The 26,323-nt window shown below is 43.7% G+C and overlaps 1 protein-coding gene across 1 annotated transcript in view; it reads left to right on the top strand.

Annotated features, from left to right (window-relative positions):
- The window catches only part of grin2aa (glutamate receptor, ionotropic, N-methyl D-aspartate 2A, a), a 196,189-nt gene extending 170,655 nt beyond the window's left edge, over window positions 1–25,534 (top strand). Inside the window, exons 9-13 of the mRNA XM_063221922.1 lie at window positions 749–978; window positions 5,213–5,373; window positions 9,829–10,016; window positions 19,435–19,673; window positions 21,205–25,534. Of these exons, the coding sequence (XP_063077992.1) occupies window positions 749–978; window positions 5,213–5,373; window positions 9,829–10,016; window positions 19,435–19,673; window positions 21,205–23,013 (2,627 nt within the window). The 3' untranslated portion in view covers window positions 23,014–25,534. The remainder of the gene's footprint in view (window positions 1–748; window positions 979–5,212; window positions 5,374–9,828; window positions 10,017–19,434; window positions 19,674–21,204) is intronic.
- The last annotated feature ends 789 nt before the right edge of the window (window positions 25,535–26,323 follow it).

Genomic DNA, 26,323 nt, shown 5'->3' with positions numbered 1-26,323 from the left:
TACAATATGACCATGTTAAACACTTTCCTACTTCTTTAGTATGCATGTAAAACTGTAAAGTGGAATATCACAAAATGGCTCAAATGTAAAATATCCCACTTACCTGGGGTATTGGATGCATTTGCATTGGCTGCCTAGCTCACTATACGTATCAGCAGCCTTTCTCCTCTGTAGGGACGTTAAGCTTTAATGCATCCTGCACCATTTTCAATATTATATAAGAGTATAGTCCCAAGATATAGTGGAGGGAGGGTCATCTTGTAGAAATACAGCTTTGCAGCTTACCAATTTTACATTTAATATATTTTTATAAATAAGGTACAGGATATGAAAAACACTCAAATGTGATGAACATTAAGTGCATAGTATGTGGGATATGTGGGATAACCAAAAGCTATGTAGGTGGCAAAACGCATAGAGCATATAGTATGTGACAAAAATGGAGGAAAAACATGGAAAACCTGGAAGTTGCATTGGGCCACTATTTGGCCTTGTTATTAAAACTCTGGTTCATTTCCTCACAGAGCTGAAGGTAACATCTGCCACCTCTCCTGGACTTGACGCTCTCTCTCTCTCTCTCACACACACACACACACACACACACACACACACACACACACACACACACACACACACACACACACACACACACACACACACTCTCACACACACACACACACACACACACACACACACACACACACACACACACACAATCTTGAATCTTTTTTCCCCATATTTCCCGCAGACCCTCACGGTCCCTCCTTCACCATGGGCAAGGCGGTGTGGCTTCTGTGGGGTCTGGTCTTCAACAACTCCGTGCCCGTGCAGAACCCCCGTGGGACTACCAGCAAGTTCATCGTGTCGGTGTGGGCCTTCTTCGCTGTCATCTTTCTGGCCAGCTACACTGCCAACCTGGCCGCCTTCATGATCCAGGAGGAGTTTGTGGACCAGGTCACCGGCTTGAGTGACAGGAAGGTTTGTTCGCTTATGTGTTTGTTGACATTCGCATGCTCACGCTGTTCCGCCATCTCCCAACCAAATCCCAGCCTTCATAAATTACACATCGCGCAGTGCACGCCCACGCACACACACTCTGTCGTATACACGTCCACAGATTCACACACACACACACACACACACACACACACACACACACACACACACACACACACACACACACACACACACACACACACACACACACACACACACACACACACACACACACACACACACACACACACACACACACACCCGTACCCCAATCCCCCCCTCGACATGCTCCCTGGAGTCCAAGTGTCAGGGCGCTTGAAAGCTTCTCATATCAGAAATTCATGCATGTGCTGAGAAGCAAGAATGTGATTGACAGCACTAGGTTGACTTGTGTCGCTTCTTGAGGCATGCGGCACTAGCAGCAGCGTTCCTGGGTCAGAAGCTGTCAGGGATTTTATCTTGAAAGGTTACGTGTGGAGTGGCATAGTCAAACAGGAGTGCATAAAGCACAAAGTCTTGCATTACAGTACAGTATCTCAAAGCCACTTTTCTCCATTGACGTCTGTTTTTTTTTCTTGCGGATCAAGCACTGGACATCGTACAGTATGTGCTCAAAGTGAACCATATCTTAATATTTTAAGGGTTCACTAAGCCACTGCAGAGTAAATTGGTTAAATCTTTATTATAGGGATCTCGGAGGCTGAACAAAGCGGTTAATTTCTGAGGGCACAAAATCACAGCCTACATCGAGTTTTGCGCCAGTTTTAAGTCCCAAACTTGACATACACCACTTTCCTCATCATCAATTATGCCATAGCTGATTAACCAAGTGTTTCTTTCCATCCCCCACCCCCACATGGAGGCTGTTCCTAAAACACCCTTGGTCATCACACACAAGGGCTGCTAGTTTGATAAAAACCTGATTCAAGTAATAATAATAATAACACCCAAGGTCAGTTAATCATCGCATACGGCTAAGTGTGTGGCTGTGAATGTATGTACATGGGTGTGTGCACTCGTGGGAACTAGCAACCAAAGGATGTGCTTTTTGTACAGGGGACTTTGAATATGGTGGGGTAGTTTACAGTACATAAAAGTAATCACAGTATATATTATGGTGCCGCTGACGATGCGGTTTGCCGTGCAACTGTAATTAGAAGACTTAACATTTCAGTGCCGTGGTGGTCCCATGAATGCAATTACCTTGCAGACTTACTTACCTGGCTGCCTTCCACCCAGAAAGCAAAAGAAAAAAAGGTTATTTTTCTTTATACAGGATCATTCCTGTCTTCCAAATATGCTCCGCGTCTTGTGTTTCAGCACAGCTGTGTGTGACACTTCACGGTCTCTTCACTTCAAGGAGAAAGCGGGGGTTGCTTCTTATTGCGGTACGGTTCCTCCACCAGGCGGAATTGTTCAAAAACAAAGAGCGAGATCTGGCACTGATGCAAACACACAGCAGCAGAAGCAGCAGTCTCAGCTCGGCTCAGCTCAGCTCAGCTCAGCTCCAGGCCCATGTTCCCTTTGCAACGAGCCTCCCCTTGCCCCCCTCCAACCGTAACCACGTCTCCTCTCCTCTCCTCTCCTCTCCTCTAGCATGCTTCACTAACACATCCCTGCTACCTCCCGAGGAGCTCAAGGATCACTGCAGGTCTCTTTGGAGCACAGAGACACGTAAATAAATACACATGCGTGTTACGCCACGTACCCGCGTGTGCCCACCGAGACAGGAAGCAGACTGCGAAGCTCAGACACGTTATTGCACACGCTGTTATTGCACACGTAAGCCGCGGTTGAAATTGGGCAAGTGGAATGTGCTATGCTTTTGGAGCAGTAGTGTATATATCAGGATATATCTGATGTTTGTAACACCTTTCATCTGTTTTAAGGGGAGATATTTATACACAGCCCCTCTTCCAGAGAAGCTGACAGGAGGGGACCCAGCCAAAGCTATGAGCGGCCTTCTTCTCACCTCTCCTCCGTGTCTCACTGTATGCAAGACATGACATTGTGTCGTCATTCTTCCGTTGCTAAAACCTCACAGATACAGTAGTAAAGGATGTTGAAGATGAATCTTGGTCTTTCAAGGAGGCACCGTGCTCTTGGCCGGCCGTGTTATGTAAGATCATGTTTGGCCAGGCTGCAACGACAGTGGTGAGGTGGAAGGGGAGTAGGGTTGAGGAGCCGTGGTGAGTCAAGTGTTAGGGGCTCAGGACTGACTCAAGAGGAGCGTAGTTGAAGATGGGGGTAGGAATAGTGGTGAGGAGGGTTTTCAAGAAGACTGTATTGCTTTTGGACTGGGGTGTATGTGTTTATGTATGTATGTGTTTGGGGGGGGGCTGTTGCTTAATCTCCAATGGGTAATGGGCTCCGAAAGGGGGGGCAAGGCTTGGTCCATTTACATAACCCAGCAAAAATTGCATAATGAGCGAGCTGGGCGAGAGAGAGAGATAGAGAGAGAGAGAGAGAGAGAGAGAGAGAGAGAGAGATAGAGAGAGAGATAGAGAGAGAGAGAGAGAGAGAGGGGCCAAGGTCTGTGCTGTGCTGTGCTGCGCTGCGCTGCGTTGTGCCGCGTTGTGCTGTGCTGTGAAGCGGAGGTCTGTGGCGGTCGGCCTCATCTCCAGTCATGCGCAGGCTGACTCCAGAGCAGAGCCTGGGGGCTGGACAAGCTCCACTTCTCTGATGTATCATGCGGCCTCACACGGGCTGACCACACAGGGAGAGAGAAGAGAGGCCTGGCCTGGCCACACAGGGCCAGGCCAACTGAAATATGCAAAATATAATGTGATATAGGACACCACAATTACGTACTGTATATGCAATTTCTTTCTTTTGTTCGAATTGTTTCTTGTTTCCCTAATGGCACTTCATTAGAACATTCTTGCACTGTTATAAACTTTAAAAAAAGAAACTTTTTTCTACATTCTAATGAGTCTTCCAAAACTGTTTCAGTTTGTAAGCTTGTAACAAGATGGCAGGGTATTCTGAATGCACTTTACTACCCTCATGGGCTGTTGTGCATGGTTGTAGAGGCAAATCTTCTCTCAACACTTGAGATTTTCTTTTACTTAAGACATGTAAAAGTTTTATCTTTTACCTGACATGTTTTGACGGTATTACTGCTGGTATTACTTCCGGTATTACTTCTGTCTTCATTAGAGGGACCATCTGATGAAAAGTAATACAGTCGAAACATGTCAGGTAAAAGACACAACTTTTACATGTCTAAAGTAAAATACAATCTCAAGTGTTGATTTAAACTGTTAGAAATAATGAACATAATACATACATCTTCTCTCACTTCTTCTAGTTAGAGAGTAACATTTGATAGGTCTACATATGTACACTGCATACACAGAAAATGCTTCAGTGTGGTATTAGAGTGAATATCAGACCAGACCAGATAATAGTGATGCCCAACTTAGCATTTATGATTGTCACACTTGCAGGCAAGAATGCCAATTTTGAACTGCACGAAATAAAGCGTAACATAGAAGCCATGTATATGGGATAGTACACTAGAGAGATTGTTCGGGCAGTAATGTAGCATTGCAGAAACTAAAAGGCATTCACCTGCTGTTCAACTGTTTTAAATTAAATCGCTTAGGATTTTCTCTGTAGATAGATTGTGCTGTTTAAATGGTTATCGACTGACGGTTTTTAATGTATTGCATCACACACTGTAAATGAAATTACAACCTGTGTCTAGGTTCATCTCTTTATCAGGTTACAATACAGCACATTATACCTTCTCCACATTAAGCAACACAGCCTAGTCCACTTTGTATGACATTTCCATTTTGAAAGCCAGTGCTTGATGGGCTGGGAGACTGGAAAAGCATGCATGTGATGGCACAGTATGTCTACAGCATATTCCATTATTAATGACTGGACATGATTTATTTAGTGGACTCTTCCGCTTCCAGGTAATCAGTTTGACGGAAACTGGCCATCTAACATTACGTTCACTCCAATGTATGCCTATGAATTCTGACTTTTAACCTTGTTTACGTCTTCTCTCTTTTATTCTCCACGTCATCACTTCCCACCTCCTACCCCCACCCCCGACCCAAGTTCCAAAGCCCATACGCATCGCAGCTACCGTTATCTGCACTCCAATGTGCAGTAAATAGAAATCTGACTTTTAACTCTGTTTCCATCTTCTCTCTCCTTTATTCCCCTCATCACCCCCACCCCTACTCCCTACTCCACGCAGTTCCAAAGCCCGTATTCGTACTCGCCCCCCTTCCGTTTTGGGACGGTGCCGAACGGGAGCACGGAGCGCAACATCAGGAAGAACTATCCGGACATGCACCAGTACATGGTGAAGTACCACCAGACCGGGGTGCAGGACGCACTGGTCAGCCTTAAGACTGGGTAGGAAACTCGATCTTCAGGGTGCTCAGTGTCTCTCTGTCATTCTGTGGTTTTCTGGGGGGGCCGAACTATCTACCGGTCACTGCCTTAGATTTAAGGTTTAGACTAGGGTTGGAAAAAAATGCATTTCGATGTATCCATGTCTGGATGTATTGTGTGACTTTTTCGGGTGAGTTTTGTGTGTGTGTGTGTGTGTGTGTGTGTGTGTGTGTGTGTGTGTGTGTGTGTGTGTGTGTGTGTGTGTGTGTGTGTGTGTGTGTGTGTGTGTGTGTGTGTGTGTGTGTGTGTGTGTGTGTGTGTGTGTGCGAGCGCGCATATCTGTAATTCGTGTCCAAATGATGCATCCATGCCCATTCTAAATGGGTACAAGAATGGCTATAGGGGAAATGGGGTAATGCTGGCATGTTCCTCCCCAGACCACTGCATAGGATGCAAGCATGGAGACAGATATTCAGACAGCCAGGCAGGCAGCCAGGCAGACAGACAGACAGACAGACAGACAGACAGACAGACAGACAGACAGACAGACAGACGCAGCCTCCTTCTCATGAAGGCAAGGAGTGGGGATCTAGGAGAGAAATTATCTCCATTTTAGCCAGAGGTCAGGGTGTGAGGTCCAAACTCCAGGGCATCAAGCCTGTCTCAAAACTGATACCAGCATTGATTGTCCACCCAACGTGTCAAAAATTAGACAAATATTTCACAGTATGTAGGTACAGATTTTTTTATGTTTCCTTATGGGCCAGACAGTGGGGCTAATGAGAGCAAGCTGTCTTGAAGCATAGGCTCACCTCTGAGATGGTATCTGAGCTCTGCCCAACACAAACACAAACACACACACACACACACACACACACACACACACACACACACACACACACACACACACACACACACACACACACACACACACACACACACACACACACACACACACACACACCCTAGTCCCCCAGCCCCCCTACTCCCTGTTAGGCCCCCCTCCCCGCGTATCATCAATTACAACTGGGGACTTGGCAAGGACATGCTCAGTGTCATCACGGATGTGTGTGTGTGTGTGTGTGTGTGTGTGTGTGTGTGTGTGTGTGTGTGTGTGCGTGCGTGCGTGCGTGCGTGCGTGCGTGCGTGCGTGCGTGCGTGCGTGCGTGCGTGCGTGCGTGCGTGCGTGCGTGTGTGTGTTTGCGTGTCTTTGTGTGTGCCAGTGCGCGTGTGGTGTCGGCGTACGTGTGTGAGATAATCAAAGCAAATTATCATATTTCCGTTGTTTGTTTTTTATTGGTGTCCAGGGTTAAGCCTGGGATGAAAAACACACTCGCTGGAGCTTAAAGGGGCTTTACCCATCCAGGGCCCCATGAGGGCGTTTCAGTTTTCCTTTCAGTAGAGGTGATACAACAAAAAATCAATGATGAGTGAATACTGTCAGCCAAGCAGTTCAGTCAGGTCTGGTATCATCCCCACGGCCTTATTGATATTAATGAGACCTGATTAAACACGAGCTGATTTGTAATACAAGCTCGGGAAAAAAGGAAAAAAAACTTGGACCCAATAGCAAGGCAGGCATTATGTGGCCTCTGGCATTATTGAGCTGTGAGAGTCCGATCGTAAGCAATACGAAAATGTCAAGGCTTGGCCATGTCTGTCTGTCTATCTTTGGTGGTGTCCATGCTGAAATAATGATTGAAGGTTGATCGTTAATCCATGCAAAAAAAAGCCTATGAATAAGAGAAGGAGAATGTATTTGAGACCTACTGTACGTAGATAAACAGTAAAAAAAAGAGCATGGGTAAAAAATAAATAGGCAGATCAAGTTTGTTTCATTTGGACACCACAGGTGTACATCTCTCCGTTAGACAGCCTTAGCTTGCACTCGGAATGTAGCTCATGCAGGTGCGCTTTGCTAATTAGATGCTGAAGTTGCACTAATTAGGGTGAGAAAGTGCAATTTGTCTGTTTATATGTGTTTGGTATTAACTACAGAATACTGTTTAAGTCTTAAAAGTTAAACTTTCTCAGGGCATTCGTCTTAAGTTGGATCGTGTGGAAGGTCAGCCACGGTTGAGCAATGTTTGAAATACAGATACAGGACAGCTCTGTCTCTGTGAAGGGTAGACAGTAATGCCAGAGATTCTTTAAGTATAGAGATATGCCAACATAATAGGTTTCTATGGGCACCTAACATGACCAGGTTCCGGCCTGCCTAAAGGGGCGTGTCATAATGCTCCTAGCATTGAATAGAACAGTCCTAAGGTCTGCCTAGGTCTGCCTAAAGGGGGATCCCCCCCCCCCCCCCCTCCCAATAATAGAACCCGGAAACAATGGGCCAATGGAACCCCTCTCTCTCTAATCTCTCTGGTAATACCTTGTGCAAACAACACAGTCTGTAGGAAATTAACATCCAGTTTGTGTAGAACAACACAAGGCAGATATCATTTCGCATGCTACTCCTCAAACGTGCTCTCAGTACCTTCAAACAGCTGTCATCGCCGGTAGCAGACAGGCAGAAGGGAAGCACAGGAGATGAGCGGAGGGCCAAATTCAAGCGTGGAGAGCCCCTCCAACCCTCCCTCCTTCCCTACCCACTTAAATGAAATTATTGAGCCAAAATATTGGATCAGGACCTCGCCGCGGCGAGTCAAAGCTGACACTCGGGAAGTGGCGGCGGAGTGAGATTGAGGAGAGGCCTGGCTGACAGCTGGGAGTGGGTGAGGAGCAGAGCTGAGTGCATCATCTTGAGGGGGAGTCTCTGGCTTTATATATCTTTTTCTCTTTCTCTTTCTCTTTCTCTTTCTCTTTCTCTTTCTCTTTCTCTTTCTCTTTCTCTATCTCTCCCTCACTCCCTCTGTCCAGTTCTCTCTGTCTCTGTCGCTGTGTCTGTCTGTCTGTCTCTCTCTCTCTGTGTCTTTCTCTCTCTCTCTCTCTCTCTCTCTCTCTCTCTCTCTCTCTCTCTCTCTCTCTCTCTCTCTCTCTCTCTCTCTCTCTGTTTGTTGGCTGTGTATGAGGTATACTTAACTGAGAAGGCCTGACCTTTGTATGCTTTAACACATTGTGAGGGCTCCTGTGTGTGTGTGTGTGTGTGTGTGTGTGTGTGTGTGTGTGTGTGTGTGTGTGTGTGTGTGTGTGTGTGTGTGTGTGTGTGTGTGTGTGTGTGTGTGTGTGTGTGTGTGTGTGTGTGTGTGTGTGTGTGTGTGTGTGTGTGTGTGTGTGTGTGTGTGTGCGCGCGCGCTTGGGTGTGTGCGCTTGGGTGTGTGCGCTTGGGTGTGTGTGCTTGGGTGTGTCTGTGTGCGTTTGTGTGTGCTGTGTGTTTGCTTGCATTTGTGATTGCGTGTGTATGTGTCCCAGTGAGTGCAAGTGATTGACAGTTTGTATCTGGTGGTTGTGTCGCTCTGTGCGCGTTATGTACGTGTGTGTTTCTGTATTTAATTAGTTGTGTGTGGCTCTACATGCATTAATTAATGTGTGAGCATGGGAGGAACAGCGGATTATCCCTGAAAGACTCCCTGCAGATGCTGACCTATCTCCATCCCTCTCTCCAAGCTCTTCCATTTCTCCTTCACGGAGAGGTTCATCTGTCCATACTCCACCATTGTCTTTCTTTCTTTCTTTCTTTCTTTCTTTCTTTCTTTCTTTCTTTCTTTCTTTCTTTCTTTCTTTCTTTCTTTCTGTCTTTCTGTCTTTTCTCTCTCTCTCTTCCCCCTGGTCGGTAAAGGTCAGATCAAAGTCATGCTGTGGTGTGGGATCGACGTACTGTGACCACACAAGCCCAGCAGGATGGCGCCGCTATTACAACCTTGGCTGAAAGGGGACCAATACCCCACACGCCTAACTACAACCATTAACATCTCTCTCTCTCTCTCTCTCTCTCTCTCTCTCTCTCTCTCTCTCTCTCTCTCTCTCTCTCTCTCTCTCTCTCTCTCTCTCTCTCTCTCTCTCTCTCTCTCTCTCTCTCTCTCTCTCTCTCTCTCTCTCTCTCTCTCTCCTTGACATTTCTCTCCTCATGTATCCCTGTGTGGCCACAGTGATGTCCTTTGAACTTACAGTAGGGCCTAGTGTTAGGGGTTCCAACAAAGGCAGTTTGTCTTGGTGGTATTGGGTGTGATTATTTGAGTATTTCTGAAGTACTGTGCTCCATAATACGTACACCATGCATTATGGAACAGAGTATCTTCGCTCCCATGACTACTTTTTCGCTGCTGTTCAGTCATGACACAGCGTCTAGAGACCATGGGGTGTGAGAGTTCTCGGCTGTATGTGTTGGTGTGTCTGTGTGTGCGTGATGAATGTGGGAAAGTGAGGTGTGAGGCTTTTTCTGCGCGTGGTGACTAAAGATCTTTCGCTCTATGCATGTGTGTGCGGATTTTGTGCACGTCTGCACAAATGTGTGTGTGTGTGTGTCTCTTTGTGTGTGTGTGTGTGTGTGTGCGTGCGTACATACTCATCCTCTTCCGCCACCAACAGCAAGCTGGATGCTTTCATCTACGACGCGGCCGTGCTTAACTACATGGCGGGCAGGGATGAGGGCTGCAAGCTGGTGACCATTGGCAGCGGGTACATCTTCGCCACCACCGGCTACGGCATCGCTCTGCAGAAGGGCTCCTACTGGAAACGGCAGGTGGACCTCGCCATCCTGGCCATCATTGGAGACGGTGAGACCCAATTACATGCATAACACAGGAACACGGGCATTATGTGGCCATGCATTTTTGTCTGAATGCACAGCCAACACATAATCAACATTTTGCCAAACACATGTAGATGTTCACAGACATATCCCTATGTACAGTATACAGTGACACACACACACACACACACACACACACACACACACACACACACACACACACACACGCGCACACACACACACACACACCACACACACACTTTTTTTCTCTCTCTCTCTAAAGACTAATCCCTTCCACAAGCAGACATACACGCACACACATCCACACAGATACAGGTCAACAGTATAACGCTCTTAATAAGTAGCGGGTCAGAAAGGCATCTCTGTCGGTGAGCCCCAGCGATTTGTCTGGGCTGTAGGCTGTGGCGTCCCCTCCTAAGACGCTGAGCGGTCCCTCCGGCTTGGAACACGGTTCTGAGAACAGCGAGCGTGTGTCTGACCTCTCAATGAGTCCCTGCAGCAACAGCTGTGGTGATAAAAATTTGTGTAAATACAGCCTTTGATGGTATTTCCGAGATGTGTGTGTGTGTGTGTGTGTGTGTGTGTGTGTGTGTGTGTGTGTGTGTGTGTGTGTGTGTGTGTGTGTGTGTGTGTGTGTGTGTGTGTGTGTGTGTGTGTGTGTGCGTGTGCGCGCGTGCGTGCGTGCGTGCGTGCGTGCGTGTGTGTGTGTGTGTGTGTGTGTGTGTGTGTAGGGGGTATTAATGTGTTCCAGACTGCCCCCTAATGTATTCTCTTTCTTCTTTATCTCCGGCAGTTCGCCAGTGAGTCACGCTTGCGCTGTGGTCATGCCAAATACCGCAATGATTATTCCCCCCTGCTTCTATTTCTAGACTTTTCCGTTTTTGGTTAATCTAAACATGCACGAGGAGATGGAGAGCCTGATAGCAAAAGCCAATTAAAAAGCCGACATTATCTTACTCATTGCCATGCGACGCGTAATGTATGTTTGATAGGTAATGTAATTAGCATACGTTATTAGCGAATGCTGTCTTCGCCTTTTCAATATCCCCTCGTGAGGAGTGCGCGCACCTATCCCCACCCCCTTACCCCGCAAGACCTTTCCGCGCATTGTCTTTGAGACTCTGCGATAAAGTCCTACACAAAGAATCATTATGAGAACATCAAGCCGCACTGTATGTAGTCCCTCATGCTCTGATGAATTACAAAAGCCATTTTCTCAGCAGCTGTACTTTGTAGCAAGAAAAAAAATTGAGAGGGAAAAAAAAGAAATGACACGCTTTTAAAGCTTGGACACCATATGGCTTATGCTGCAGTCATATTTTTACTTGCGTCGGCTGTTTTTGCGCTGTGTTTCCAGCACCAAAGTGCCAGGACAGTGACTGAGTGTTCGTATTTTTAGCTTGACGTGGCTATATAGCTGTAGCTCGGAGGGCTCGTGTGTTGCTGTTTTTTTATCAATGAGTGATAGGTGAGCCTCCCCTCTCCTCTCTTCTTTTCTCCTCTCCCATTCCATCCACTACAACCCCTTTTTTAACCCTCCTGTTACCCTTAAATTTGGAAACTTCCGTGGTCCTTGGGGTCAATTTGACCCCAAACACTTAAATGTCTACAAAATCAGTAGAAAACAACTCTTTGGCACATGTTTATGTCTCTGAAATGTATTATTGCTCTGTTGGTGACATAAAAAGTCATTTAAATATATCCTAGCACCCCCACACATAGCTGACACAACAAGAAACTTAATCCATGACTAGACGAAATTTAGAAAAAATAGCAATAAAATGTCATTAATTGGTCTAAAAACAGATGGGCACATATTGTTGAAATTTTAATGGCTCCATATACTCCCTAAATATGAATTTCTATTACTTATAACATTTGAAAAGAAAAAACAAATTTGACTATCAATGATAGTATCTATCTATTACCATATGGGTCAATTTGACCCTAAAAGAAATGGCCATATTCCCAAACATTCAGAAGGTTTTTTAAGTCATTCATTTTCTTTGAACGTTTGAATGTGTATTTATAACACAAGTAAAGTAGTTAGGTAAGAACATGGATACATTGCCAACCAAAAGAGTTTAGGGAACATCATAGAAAAGCATTGATTTCTACATGATTTTGGATCATTGAATTAGTATGCACATAAGGAAGAAAAGGTTTGCATGTGCTCCTTGTAGACACATTATATGTTCATGGTAGTGGGGCGAGGTTTGAAGGAACAGGGCTAGCAACTTGTATGTTTACTTTTATTCACTCTTTATGCCCACTGAAGAACTTGTGATATGGACGTAAATGTGTATGTCCTTCACAGAAGTTACAGCAGTTGCTGTTGCTGGAAGGTCCTGCCTTCTCTATATCAGGTAGCACCAGTTTATAACCAATGCTGCAGGCAACTATGTCAATTTGGAACAACATACTGAAAAGAGGAGAAGAATAGCACCATTATATCTCTCAACATAGCAACCAACCTTGAGATCGCATCCATCTAAAGAAGTACAACGGCTTGTCACCATCAGAACAGTCCATTTCAATCTTTGGATCACAATCATAAAGCTTCTCTTCAAATACACCATCATTTATAATTATGTATTCTGGGCACAGAACAGCAAGCACATCAATACTGACTATATGTGACCTATCTTATGCTAGTGTGTGTGTAGTGGGAGGGTGCGAAAGTAGCTCCCACGGTACAGGGTTGGGGGGTGGGTGGCTGTGGGGGGTGCCATGATGGTGCTCTAGGTACAACAAGGTTCAGTTGGTGGATTTTGTCAAAATGTCAATGCTGTAGTAGCCACCATTGTCCAAAATGTTGCCCGTGAATTAGTTCTTGGCCTCCCCCATATCATTAGTATTTTAATTTATCAGGGCCCAAACAAAAGCAAAATGTTCAGAAGAAACGTGGCTGAATAACTTATTTTCATGTATTTAACATTATCTAAGCAGATTTCAACATTTATTTGCAAAATATGGATGTTCCATTTTAGTTTTATACACTTGAAACAATTGGGGTTAAATTGACCCCAAGGAACACGGATGTAACCAAAATGTGTACAACACTTAGGAAAAACATTTTTGTGGAAATATCTCTTTTTCACATTTATCCCATCTATTTAGGAAAAGTCATCAAAGATGAGGCAGAAGAAATATGTACTTCAACATTGAATGGGGTCAAATAGACCCCAAGGATAACAGGAGGTTTAACCCATTTTATCCTGGAGACACATATACCTATGCTGCATTCAGGTTTTTGAGATTTGAGCTGTTTTATTAAAAATGTGGTTATGTCAGAGCTGAATGAACACATTCTAATGCAAAATGAGGGTCCTAGCTTTTAAATGCAACCTATTTAATGTTTTTATGTGCTTCGGAGGCTGAGATATTTAGGTTTTAATAGGCAGGGGGCACCTTTTCCCAATAAGTGCTCAGGCTAAGATGGGTTAAATCAACTCCAATTTTTACCTTCCAGCACATTCCATATGGCTACATAGATTCAATATAATATCAAATAAGCTGTAAATGTGAAACGGGAGTAAAATTGTTTGAAGAACACTTAAAAATGACATCACATATTAAAAGAATGGAATAATATGGAATAAAATATTAGAGGGAGGAGAGACCCTACATAACTCAATATATATTTATTAATGCAAGAATAAACAGACCCATAATGCATACCATTCTGCCAGAGGAATGCTGTAATAGTCATTGAAAAGATTTTACTACCATAGTATTACGTATACTATTATGACATTAAACGGTGCCTTTATTAATACATTACGATGTGGTCTTGCCATTCTGGTGGCAGCCAATTTATAACAGGGACCATCTTAATGGGTTAAGGCCACTTTAAAAAAATATATTATTGAAGCTAAAAGAATAGGCGTATCATATATAGTGTATCATGTGTATCATCTCAAAAGTCCTTCAAAATGTAATACTAGACCGTATAAGTGATTGCATACATTCCACTGAAAATCAATTTGGTTTTAAAACTAAACATGATAATAATAATAATAATAATAATAATAATAATAATAATAATAATAATGATAATAATGATAATAATGATAATAATAATAATACATACGTTTTATATAGCGCTTTTCATGCCACTGAAAGGCGATTTACATACCGGTATATAACATTAAAAAAACAACATTACAAAGACATACTGAGACTCAGCAGAACAAAACAAACGTAGACGGTACGGTATTGGAAGGTTATGTCCATAGCTCTATGGAGCTATACGGTGTGGTGAAGAAGTTGGCAAATCCACGATGGGGGCAGCGGTGAAATTGCCTGGGGAGTCAAAAAATCCAGAGCCTCCCATTGTGGCGGCAAGTTCGGTTGAGGGAGACAGCCGAAACAAGCAGGTGAAGTTTCATAGAAGGCACTGACCAATGTATTTATACACTGAAAGAGATTGTAGAGTCATGTAGGAGTCAGGGCTCTACTATAATTTTAGGATTGATGCCTCCCGTGCTTTTGAGCGTGTCAATCATTTTAAACTCAAGTCAAGTCAAGTCAAAGTTTATTTATAGAACACTTTAAAATACAAGATAGCTGACCAAAGTGCTGGACAGGCAGATAAAAGGACTTGAGACACACTTGGGACCCCTTAAGACACACAAAGACAACAAAACATAGAAACAGTGTAATCTTCGAGCAAAAAACATGATGCAAATAAAAAAACAATATAATAACCAATAGAAAATACATATATACAAGAAGCGTCTGAAAAAATAAAAAACAGGCTAATTAAGGTGCAAATAAATACGATAAAACTACAGAAGGCTCATATAACAAATTAAAAGAAGGGCAAGCAACAAGTAAATAAATAGATAAGAAAACTAGGAAGTTATAAAGAGTTGAAAGTTAAGGCATAAAAATTAGATGGTTTTTAAAAACCGATAGGGATGGGGCCGGACGTATGTGGGGTGGGAGCTCGTTCCAGAGTTTTGGGCCTATGACCGCAAAGGCTCTGTCTCCTCTACTTTTCAGTCTGGAGGGGGGCACGACTTAACCATATCAGATGGCAAGAGTCAGGTAAGACACAACTAGGAGGCCTTGGTCGACTGACCTGAGGCCCCTGGAGGGGGTGTGCATTTTTAAAAGATCAGACAGGTAAGAGGGTGCCAAGCCATGAAGCTGTTCAATAAACTCAAGCAAACTGGAGTCCCCAGTAGTCTGGTACGAATCCTAGCCTATTGGTACTCCAACCAAAGTGTACGGGTGAAATGGGGGTAACATCCTGTCTAGCACCTAAATATCTGTTCGGACTATGGGGTGGAGTTTGATATTAAATATAATGCTAAAAAGAGTGTGGTAATGGTCTGTAGAACAAAGGATGACCTGAAAATTAAGTCCCCTCCCTTATATCTATCTGGAGAAGAGCTGGGGGTAGCTAATGCCACAAAATACCTGGGGCTCATCCTAACTGATACTCTGAAGGATGATGCTGACATGAGCAGACAGAGGAGAGTGCTATATGTCCAAGCCAATGTGCTGGTTAGAAAATTCCATCATTGCACTACTGATGTCAAAGTCAACCTGTTTCAAACTTACTGCTCCCCTCTTTATACAGCTCCTCTCTGGATTAGATACAAGAAGGAGAGTCTACTGAAACTGAAGGTAGCTTACAATGACTGTCTCAGGATTCTCCTAAAGAAACCAAGGAGTACTAGAGCAGTATTTCTCAACTGTTGGGTCGCGACCTTGGTGTAAAAAAAACGTAATTCTAAAAAAAAAAAATCCAACTTTTCTTGCAACAATTTACAACTTTTATTTTGATAGGCTAGTGAACTCTGTGTCATCTGTCGTCATAGATACAATCTGAATGTTTATGCGAGATAGATAGCGTGCAACCAGTCATTCGAGCCTTGGTTACATTTTGAGAATTGCATTGAATTGACTTGAACGCTATAAAAATTGGGTCGCGACCGAATGAGAGTGGAAAATGGTGGGTCGCAAGACTGTTCCAGTTGAGAACCACTGTACTAGAGCAAGTGGCTTATTCTGCAAATTAGGTCTAACTACTTTTATGGCACTGTTAAGAAATCTTACCTTTAAGTTCATGAGCAGGCTTGACTGTGCAAAAAATGAGCTTATTGCTCAATTGGTTGATCCGAGTCGTAGCTCTGTAAGATATATGTCTACTATCTAGGAACACTGGTATGAGTGCCTTCACTAGCTTCCCTTTTTATTGTATGTGTATTTTATTGTATTGTTGATATGTGTATTGTAATGTGTCCAATGTGGGCCCTGAGTCTGTAGTAAAGTTTATATATATACAGGGCCACTTTTGCTGTGTCCGGGACAAAATCATTTTATAGGGCCCCTGATCCAATACCTACTGTACAATGTAACGAGGACCCAATTTTGGGGTGCCTCTGTCAATGGGCCCGGGACAACTGACCCCTTTGGTCCCCCCTGTTGCCTTCCCTATATATACAGTATATCACGAAAGTGAATACACCCCTCACAGTTTTGCAGATGTTTGAGTATATCTTTTCATAGGAAAGCATTACAGAAATGTAACTTTGACACAATGATTAGTGACCTTTTCACAACATATTTAACCGCTTAAATTTCTTGTTCACTCAGAAAAAAACAAAATACAGCCATTAATGTTTGAACATGTACTCACAAAAGTGAGTACACCCCAGATTAAAATCCGGTAGAGAAGGGGCTATGTTGGCTCGAATCGTCTCGAAATGAAACGAAATGAAAAGGGATGACAAGGGAGGTCATCAGTGTGCGTTTCAACCTTTCTTTGCATTGAACTTTTAAATTTTGAGTCTGCATCTGGCTTAAATAGATTGGTGTGAAATTTGAATGCAATCCTATGGAGAATATCACGATCTGCTTCAGTAGTCACAGTGCATGTTGACATGCATGTTTCTTTTAGGTGTATTTCAGATTGCCAATGTTGACAGCATTTATGCATCCCCAAACCATGTCAGTCCCACTACCATGCTTGGCTTATGAGAGGATACACCTTTTTTGTAAAACTCACTTGTTTACCACCACATATGCTTGACACCATCTAAAGCAAATTTGTTCATCTTGGTCTCTTCAGATCACACAACATGGTTCCAGTGATCCATATCCTTGGTCTGTTCATCTCTCTTGAGACCAAGATAAACAAATTTGCTTTAGATGGTTTGAAGCACGTGTGGTGGTAAACAAGTGAGTTTTACAAAAAAAGGTGTATCCTCTCATAAGCCAAGCATGGTAGTGGGACTGACATGGTTTGGGGATGCATGAATGCTGTCAACATTGGCAATCTGAAATACACCTTAAAAGAAACATGCATGTCAACATGCACTGTGACTACTGAAGCAGATCATGATATTCTCCATAGGATTGCATTCAAATCTCACACCAATCTATTTAAGCCAGATGCAGACTCAAAATGTAAAAGTTCAATGCAAAGAAAGGTTGAAACGCACACTGATGACCTCCCTTGTCATCCCTTTTCATTTCGAGACGATTCGAGCCAACATAGCCCCTTCTCTACCGGATTTTAATCTGGGGTGTACTCACTTTTGTGAGTACATGTTCAAACATTAATGGCTGTATTTTGTTTTTTTCTGAGTGAACAAGAAATTTAACCGGTTAAATATGTTGTGAAAAGGTCACTAATCATTGTGTCAAAGTTACATTTCTGTAATGCTTTCCTATGAAAAGATATACTCAAAAATCTGCAAAACTGTGAGGGGTGTATTCACTTTCGTGATATACTGTATGTATGTATGTGTATACAGTTGAGGACGATATTATTAGCCCCCCTTCTGAAATTACACATTTCTCTTGATTTCTCAGTAAGAATTACCATTATTCACCGTTTCTGTTATTCTGGAAACAAATACACTGATGGAGATAATGTTCAATGAGTTGAATTTGGATTTTTCTATTGTTACGATGAGTTTAAACAAAAAAGGGCAAAAATGACAAGGACAAAATGATTAGCCCCCTGATCATTAATAGTCAATATCGCGCCATTTATGAACCAAAACTGACAACAGGCTCTGATAAGTTGCTACCTAGGTTAGCTCGTGCCCCACTAGGGATTTTGGCCCATTTCTTCACCGCAAAGTGTTCTAGCTGGTCCAAATCGCATGGATGCTGTGCATAGACATTAACCACAGACTCTCAGTGGGATTGAGGACTGGGCTATGAGCGGGTGATTCCAATTTCATGGTTTTAGTGTCCTTGAAGAACCTCTGAACTAATCTAAATGTATGCTTTGGGTTACAATGTTGTTGGAAGACCCAGCAATCCAGATTCAGACCCAGACTCCCTGTGTCTGAGGCTGAATAACAGACTAAACTTGATGCCCTTCCACTATGTGTAACTGTGGAAACTGCTTAGCCTCATTAGACCAAAGAAGCATTAGACACCTGCCTAGATGATTGTTATTGACCTGGCCTCACCTGGGGTCCCCCCCCCCCAAGAAAGACAGTTGTTAGGGCTTGTCATCATATTGGGCTTTGGGGCCATCATCACAGAAGAACCCCTTTACTAAAGGCAGTGCATATCAGAGTGTTATTGAGCTTTGCCTGTGAACATTTGAAAGTCAAAAATGAGTTTTGAACGTCTCTGCTTTCATCTGATGATATTCAATTGCACCTGCTTTGATGCATGAATTCTGCTTCTGTCAGGTGAAGAAAGGGATAGGCCTTGAATCGTTATAAGATGGTTTCTACAATTAAACATGGTGGTGGATGCATCATTCTGTGGCAGCCTCAGCCACAGGAAACCTTGTTTGGGTGTACGGCACCATAAAAACTGAAAATTATGATAGAATGTGGAAAGTGACCTTGCAAAAATATGCTCATAGAGGGAGTTAAGATCTTCACTGGATCTTTCAATTAGATAATAACCCAAAACTTGCATCCAAAATAGTTCAAATGTTCTTCAAGGATACTAAAACCATGGTCATGGAGTAGTTCAGACCTCAATCCTTTAGATAGTATTTGAAGAGTGCTGAAAATGAATGTCCATCCTCAACATCCATGCAATTTGGACCAGCTTAACTATTTGCAATGAAAAAAATGGGCCTAAATCCCTGGTAGAACATGTGCCAACATAGTTAACAACTTATCAAAGTGGTGTCATTTTTTGTTCATAAATGGCACTGTATTGACTATTAATGATAAGGGGGCTAATAATTTTGTCCTTGCCATTTTTACACTTTTTTGTTTAAACTCATTGTGAAAATGGAAAAGTCCAAATTTAACTTATTGGATACTATCTCCATGGTGTATTTGTTTCCAGAATAACATACATTTATTAATAATGATCATTCTCAATGATCAATGAAGAGATATGTCTAATTTCAGGAGGGGGGCTAATAATATCGTCCTCAACTGTATATAGTATATAATGCAACTTTGACTCTTTCCCCTCCCTAGGTGAGATGGAGGAGCTGGAGGCCCAGTGGTTGACTGGCATCTGCCATAATGAGAAGAACGAGGTGATGAGCTCCCAGCTGGACGTGGACAATATGGCGGGCGTCTTCTACATGCTGGCCACAGCCATGGGCCTCAGCCTGATCACCTTCGTGTGGGAGCACCTCTTCTACTGGCGCCTGCGCTACTGCTTCACCGGCGTCTGCTCCGGCACACCGGGACTGCTCTTCAGCATCAGCAGGGTAAGGACATAAATATGAAGTACATCATTCGATAGAAAAGCAGACAAGCATACCTGTACCATTTGATAGAGACGCACACCCATGTATATAAACACACACACACACACACACGTACCATATCAAGACATACGTACAAAGTCATATGCATACTGATCTACACCAACCCATCTACATGTCCACTGACAAACATACACACATACACACTCATGTGCACAAGCACACATACACACACACACACACACACACACACACACACACACACACACACACACACACACACACACACACACACACACACACACACACACACACACACACACACACACACACTACGCAATATGTGTACGATTACAGTAGTTTGTTTGTAAGTATATTTCAGACCAGGTGCTTTATCTTTTGCAGTACTTTCACATTCTTATCAGAAAATGAAATATGAAATATAATTATTATTTTCCAATTTAATACTATGAGCACACTATTGGTTGTGTAAGATGCATATTCTTGTACGGTGAGCAATAGAATCATCATTGTACTAACATGTTGGCATGTAACTGTGATTTCAAGAACTCTTAGCAATTGAATTGAATAAGTGTTGCACTCCGCCCCCTGAGAACGTGTTTATTTGAAGAAAGTGATGTTGTGTTACGCGTACAAATATATTGATATTCATTGCTCATCCCCTGATTAGGCAGAGCTGTCATTCATGCTCGGCAGGTTTTTAAATGACAATGTGGTGGTCTTCGGAGAACGCCTGCGCTAATCACTCCCCGCATTGCTTTTGTTTGGGGTGTTTTTCTTCCGTTTTTGGGGGCCTTGTTGTGCTTGTGGCACATCTGTATGCGTGGCAGGCAGGGTTGTTTGAGGGTAGAAGTGCGTCGGAGGCGGCTCTGATTAGCAGGCCTGCCATAATGTAATTCAGGCTGCAGAGGAACCCTGTGGAACAAGGAAAATCACTCATTTATTATGAGGAGAGAGAGAGAGAGAGAGAGAGAGAGAGAGAGAGAGAGAGAGAGAGAAAGAAAGAACGAAAGAACGAAAGAACGAAAGAAAGAAAGAAAGAAAGAATGAAAGAAAGAAAGAAAGAAAGAAAGAAAGGAAAGAGAAGAGTAATAGGGGAAACGGTTCTTGCAGGATTTATCACAGCTCTAAGTAATAAGTTGACGTGTCCCACTGTGCATGAGAGCAGGGCCGGAGTCATTTGGGCAGAGAAAGGGAAAGGGAGCAATGTTTCAACGTAATTCTGAAGGTCATTATCAGAAAAAAGTGCTTAGCTTTGAAGTCATAACAATGTCTCCGAAATGTCATCCTCCATCGCACCCCTGAGGTGGCAGTCAGCCTCCTCCGTGAGGAGTCATTATTTGATAAGACAAACATGCCTCTGCAGGCTGCCAACGGACAGCAATATTATTGAGGGGGCTTGGGAGAGAGTGTTTAATGAAATGTCTTGTCATCTTGATGAGGCTGACACTGGGCTGTGTGCTTTGTGTTTTTTTTCTTTGTCTGTCTGTCCTGTCTTGTGCTCCGTCTGCAGGGCATCTGGAGTTGCATTCACGGCGTGCACATCGAGATGAAAAAGAAGTCCTCCGACTTGGACTTCAGCCCCCAGGCCAACACGCTGAAGCTGTTCAAGTCGGCCAAGCAGATGACCAACATGACCAACCTGAGCGCCTCGCGCATCAACTCGCCCAAGCGCGCCGCCGAGTACATGCACTCCGCCAGCCCCATGATCATGGATATGATGGCCGAGAAGGGCAACTTCATCTACACCGACAATCGCAGCTACACCCCAAAGGACATGATCTACGGCGACCCCGGCGAGCTACAGACCTACCTGGCCAATCGCCACAAGGACCACCTCAACAACTACATTTTCCAGGGCCAGCACCCCCTGACGCTGAACGAGGCCAACCCCAACACCGTAGAGGTGGCAGTGAGCGCAGACGCGGCACAGACCAACGCCGCTAAACCCCGGGCCCTGTGGAAGAAGTCTGTGGATACCGTCAGGCAGGGGCAGCCTGACACACTGGCCCCCGACCCCCGGCTGTCCATGAAGAGCCAGAGGTACCTGCCGGAGGAGGCAGCACACTCTGACATCTCCGACTGCAGCAGCAGGGCCGCCTCCTACAAGGATCCGGACAACAACAAGCACCTGAAGCCCAAGGACAACTTAAAAAAAAGATCGATGACGTCAAAATACCCTAGGGATTGCAGCGAAGCGGAGCTGTCCTACTTAAAGAGTAAGCAGGTCGGCCCGACTCGTGAAAAAATCTACACCATAGACTCTGACCGGGAGCTGAGCCTGCACTCAGATCCGCTGCACTACAGAGAGAGCCGGGGCCTTGCCGCAGACGAATTGGATTTTCCCGAAATGTACTCCGACCACAACGACAACTTCCGCAAATGTGATCAGCCCATCATCCATCTGAACAGCAGCCCCCTCCATCACACCGATTCTGACATGCTTCCCGACAATGCCTACAACAAACACTACAGCAGCGTCAAAGACAAAACCGTCAGCCCCCATGAAAGCAACGACCGCTACAAACAGACTCACTGCCGCAGCTGTCTCTCCAAGGTGCCAAACTTCCCTCCCGGCCACTACCAAGCCGGGCAGTTGCGCTCCCCCTACAATCGCTGTGAAGCTTGCCTGCACATGGGCAACCTCTATGACATAAGCGAGGACCAGATGCTCCAGGAGGCCATGCTCAATCCCAGCATGCAACAGGATGACATGTTTGGCAGCTACTGGCCGCAGACGGACGGGCCGCACGTACAGAAGCGGAACCGGCTGCGGCTGAGCCGCCAGCACTCCTTTGACAATATCATGCTGGAGAAACCCAAGGAGATCGATCTCAACCGGCCGGCGCGCAGCGTCAGCCTCAAGGAGAAGGACCGCTTCCTGGAGGACAGCCCTTACGCGAACATGTTCAGCTTCAAGTCCGACAAACTGTTCGGCAGCAGATCCATGCTCTTCAATAACTTAGAGGAGAGCAAACGCAGCAAGTCGCTGTACCCCGATCACACCTCAGACAATCCCTTCATGCACTCTTTACGAGACGACACGCGCCTCTTCCACGGCCGCAGCTCCTCTGACATTTACAAACAGTTAGCCCCCATCACGAAACGAAACGAAAACAATTTGAGGTCCTCAATTAAGTCCAACACTTCATACTGCTCCAGGGATGGTCGGATACCCAAGGACATGTACTTTTCAGAGCATGTAATGCCTTATGTAGCCAACAAAACTAGTGCATACTCAGCTCCCCGGGTCCTAAATTCAGCGCAGTTCAGCAATAGAAGAGTGTATAAGAAAATACCTAGTCTTGAGTCAGATGTTTAATGGCCTCTTTGTGTAGTTTAAAGACGTATATATACATATATAAATACATATATAAATAAATATTCAGTATATTCACTTAGAATACCATAGCCACCTCCATCTAAAAATCAAAAAAAGTACCCGAAGTATTCTCTCTTATCTGACATCACATCCTTGTATGAAACGAGTTGGCTGCATGGTGCTTGCCAAAGGTTTTCAGCATATTAAAGTTACCCAGTCGGGTTGGGGAATGGGTGGGTCGGCTGTATTAACTGCAGACAGATAATCAGTAGAGATGGTAGCCCATGTGTTGAAGGGGACTGAGGTGACCCCAATGCCAGTGCCGTGTACTGTATAAGTCCAACGCATGGCTCAGGTGACCTCAGTCTATTCTGGGACATGTCGGCACAGAGAGAAAATGGGCCGCCCTGACAGTCCTCTGTAAACATAGAGGGCAGAGCGAGACGGATATCACCCACCTGGACTGATTGGGTTTTGGGTGGGTCACAAATAATAATTATAATAATAATAATAAACCAACGCGAAGCTGCATGTGTCGCGAGAGAGCATCGCCAAAAGCCGGCCAGGACTCGTCTTATTGCAGTTGCAGTTGAAAGTAGTCAGTCCACCGGTCAGGGATGTCTCGGGTCAAAATTTCAACATTTTTAGACGCTGTTTACAAGCACGGGGGTGAAAGGCGAGTTAAGGGTATAATCATCCTGTGGCACTTCACAATGCCAACATAGCATTGTTGCTTTTATTCTATAACTATAGATTTTTCGGGGGATTCTGGCATTTTGGTCCCCCGCTTAGACTTTAGAATTAGCTTATTTGGTAGCACAATAACCATTACTTATCTACCCATCTTTGCTTTCTAAAGCATAATTTTTGAATTTTACCTTCAGGAATAGATTATTTTGCATGTATTGTTCTGGTATTGGAAAAAGAACTCTCACCCATATTTACATTAAGGTGACGATGATCGAAAGTGGATACGTGTGCAATTAACACTTGACCTGTACGTACAGTAAGACGCTGATGAGACCCTGGAAGGCATTGAGACCGCGAACAATGCTAGCGGAGATTGACCAGGAGAGATCTCCCACATACTATACAGGGTACAGACTTAACTGTGGAGTTGTATGAGCGATGAAAGTTAAAAATGAAGCCTTGTGATCGAACTTTTGTTCCACAGGTATTGTGTTCAGTGCTTCTGTTTTGTTGCTACACACTGTGACGCTGAACAAAACACATCACCTCTGTTGTTGGAGACTGTTTATTTGTGTGTTGTCGATGGTGAGAGATGGTCTGTCCTGCCGAGATGTTTCCATTGCGTCATTTTTAAATGTAAAAACTTATGCATGTACAACCTTGGGTAAGCTTGAAGATTTGAGAGCATTGGTTTACTTTTTTCTCAATGCACAGCCAACACATATTGTCACTTGCCAAATGCACACACGCACACATGCACAGAAGTATACTGTATATGCAGACTAGCACACACACTTAGACAGACACACTGCAGTAAACACACACACATACACACACGCACACGCAGGCACACACACACAGACGCAGCAGCAGCAGCAAACATAAAGTATTACCAGGCAAACTTGACGTTCTGCAGAACTATTTATTTATCGCTGTATATTATGTAAAGTACTTTGTAGAACATTTAGTGAGCTCTCCATGAAACTTTGATTTGACCGCACAGCCAAAATTGGGGGCTCCACAACTTTCTGTATCAAAAAACAAATACCTCAGGATGGGTTTTTGTGGACTTTGTATTATTGTTATTATCCGAAGCAGCCTGCCGGGCTGAGGTGGAGTGCAGGCTGGTCTGGCATGCAGAGTGGTTGCATGCCACACAGCGCGATCTGACTGGCCTGTCTCTCCTCTAATTGTTTACTCTTTCCAAGGTCTTCCAAATGTAGCTGTCTTTTTCAAGGCAAAAGCTGAGAAAACAATTAACACACAAGCATTAGCAACAATGAAATACACTCTTCTGAAAAGAAAAAAAAAACACCACGAGATGACAAGGTGGGGCTGAGAGAAATAAGCCCCTTTTCTCATCTCCTCATTCAGGTTGCTGTTTCTTCAGCTCCTCGCATACCTGTAGCAAAAGGCTACCAAAAAAAATGGAAGACGTGCCATTAACCCATGGATGAAGAGAAAAGTGTTGTGAAACATGAAAATAAAAGGAAAAAAAACACTTCAGTTTCGAGTTTCGACACTACACCATGGGCTGTACAGGGCATCTTCATATCAAGTTAACAAAAAAAACAGCTGCCAACATGGGATGTTGTGATCAAACACAGTCCTACTATTTATTTCAGCTTACCCAATGTTCTGTGATGAACACACATTGACATAATCATAATTGTCATCATTATCATTATATTTATCTTTTTAAGTGCTGCTTGAAGAAGCTGATGTGTGAGAAATATGCACATGTAAAATATCAAGTTCTAGTAAAAAAAAAGTATGAAATGTCCTTTGTTGACTATTTTTCAGTCATTCATTGAATTTGTTATTTTATGACCTTGTATTTTATGACCTTGGCCACACCCCAATGTTAACAGATAAAAATGTATTTTGATGACATGACAAAAAAGACATTACAGCATGTAAACCAAGATGTAATACTTTGTATGTTTTTCGTTATGATGTTACAATCACCAATGAGTTGTATAGGGGGGGTGAGGGGCACTCCTGAAATACTTAATGGGGGAAAAAAGGGGGTCGCAAAATTCTGCTGCTGTTTGGAGGATGTGGCGCAAAAAGATGACCTCCAACCACACTGTACCCCCCACTGTCTGGTTCAATTTGACTTTAAAAGCTGTCCTCCATATTGTTTTATTGTACGGGGAAGGAGCTCTTGGAGGCTGTGGATAGACATGGCCTGGCTCCTCCTCCAATGACAGGTGAGAACAAATCACCAGCTATGCGTTCATCCTCTATCCTTCAGCTCTATTTCAGATTGAACTTGTAAAAGTCATCCAATGAAAAATCCTTTTTTTCTGAGTCTGCTGTCCCTCCAAAGATAATGATCTGTGCTTCTTTCTGTTGGTCTTTCTTAATTATGGTTTGCTGTATGAATAGAGCTTTTTCTAAACTCCTCAAAGACTTAAGGAACTATTTTGAATATTAGACACATGTAAATGGCTTGTAAATTCATATTCAAATACATCGTTATGAAATTATGATTATAAAGAGTAAAACAAATATTTTTTGTGTGAATTTCACAAACAAGTCTGTATAGTAGCACTCATTTTTGCTGTAGAAGTAGAATAAAAAAGCAAACACACACTGTTCACAAAGGTCATTGAAA

The sequence above is a fragment of the Engraulis encrasicolus genome, chromosome 2 (assembly GCF_034702125.1).
Source record: "Engraulis encrasicolus isolate BLACKSEA-1 chromosome 2, IST_EnEncr_1.0, whole genome shotgun sequence".
Classification (NCBI taxonomy): Eukaryota; Metazoa; Chordata; class Actinopteri; order Clupeiformes; family Engraulidae; genus Engraulis; species Engraulis encrasicolus.
Note: the sequence above shows the minus strand (reverse complement) of the source record. Positions and strands in the feature narration are given on the sequence as shown.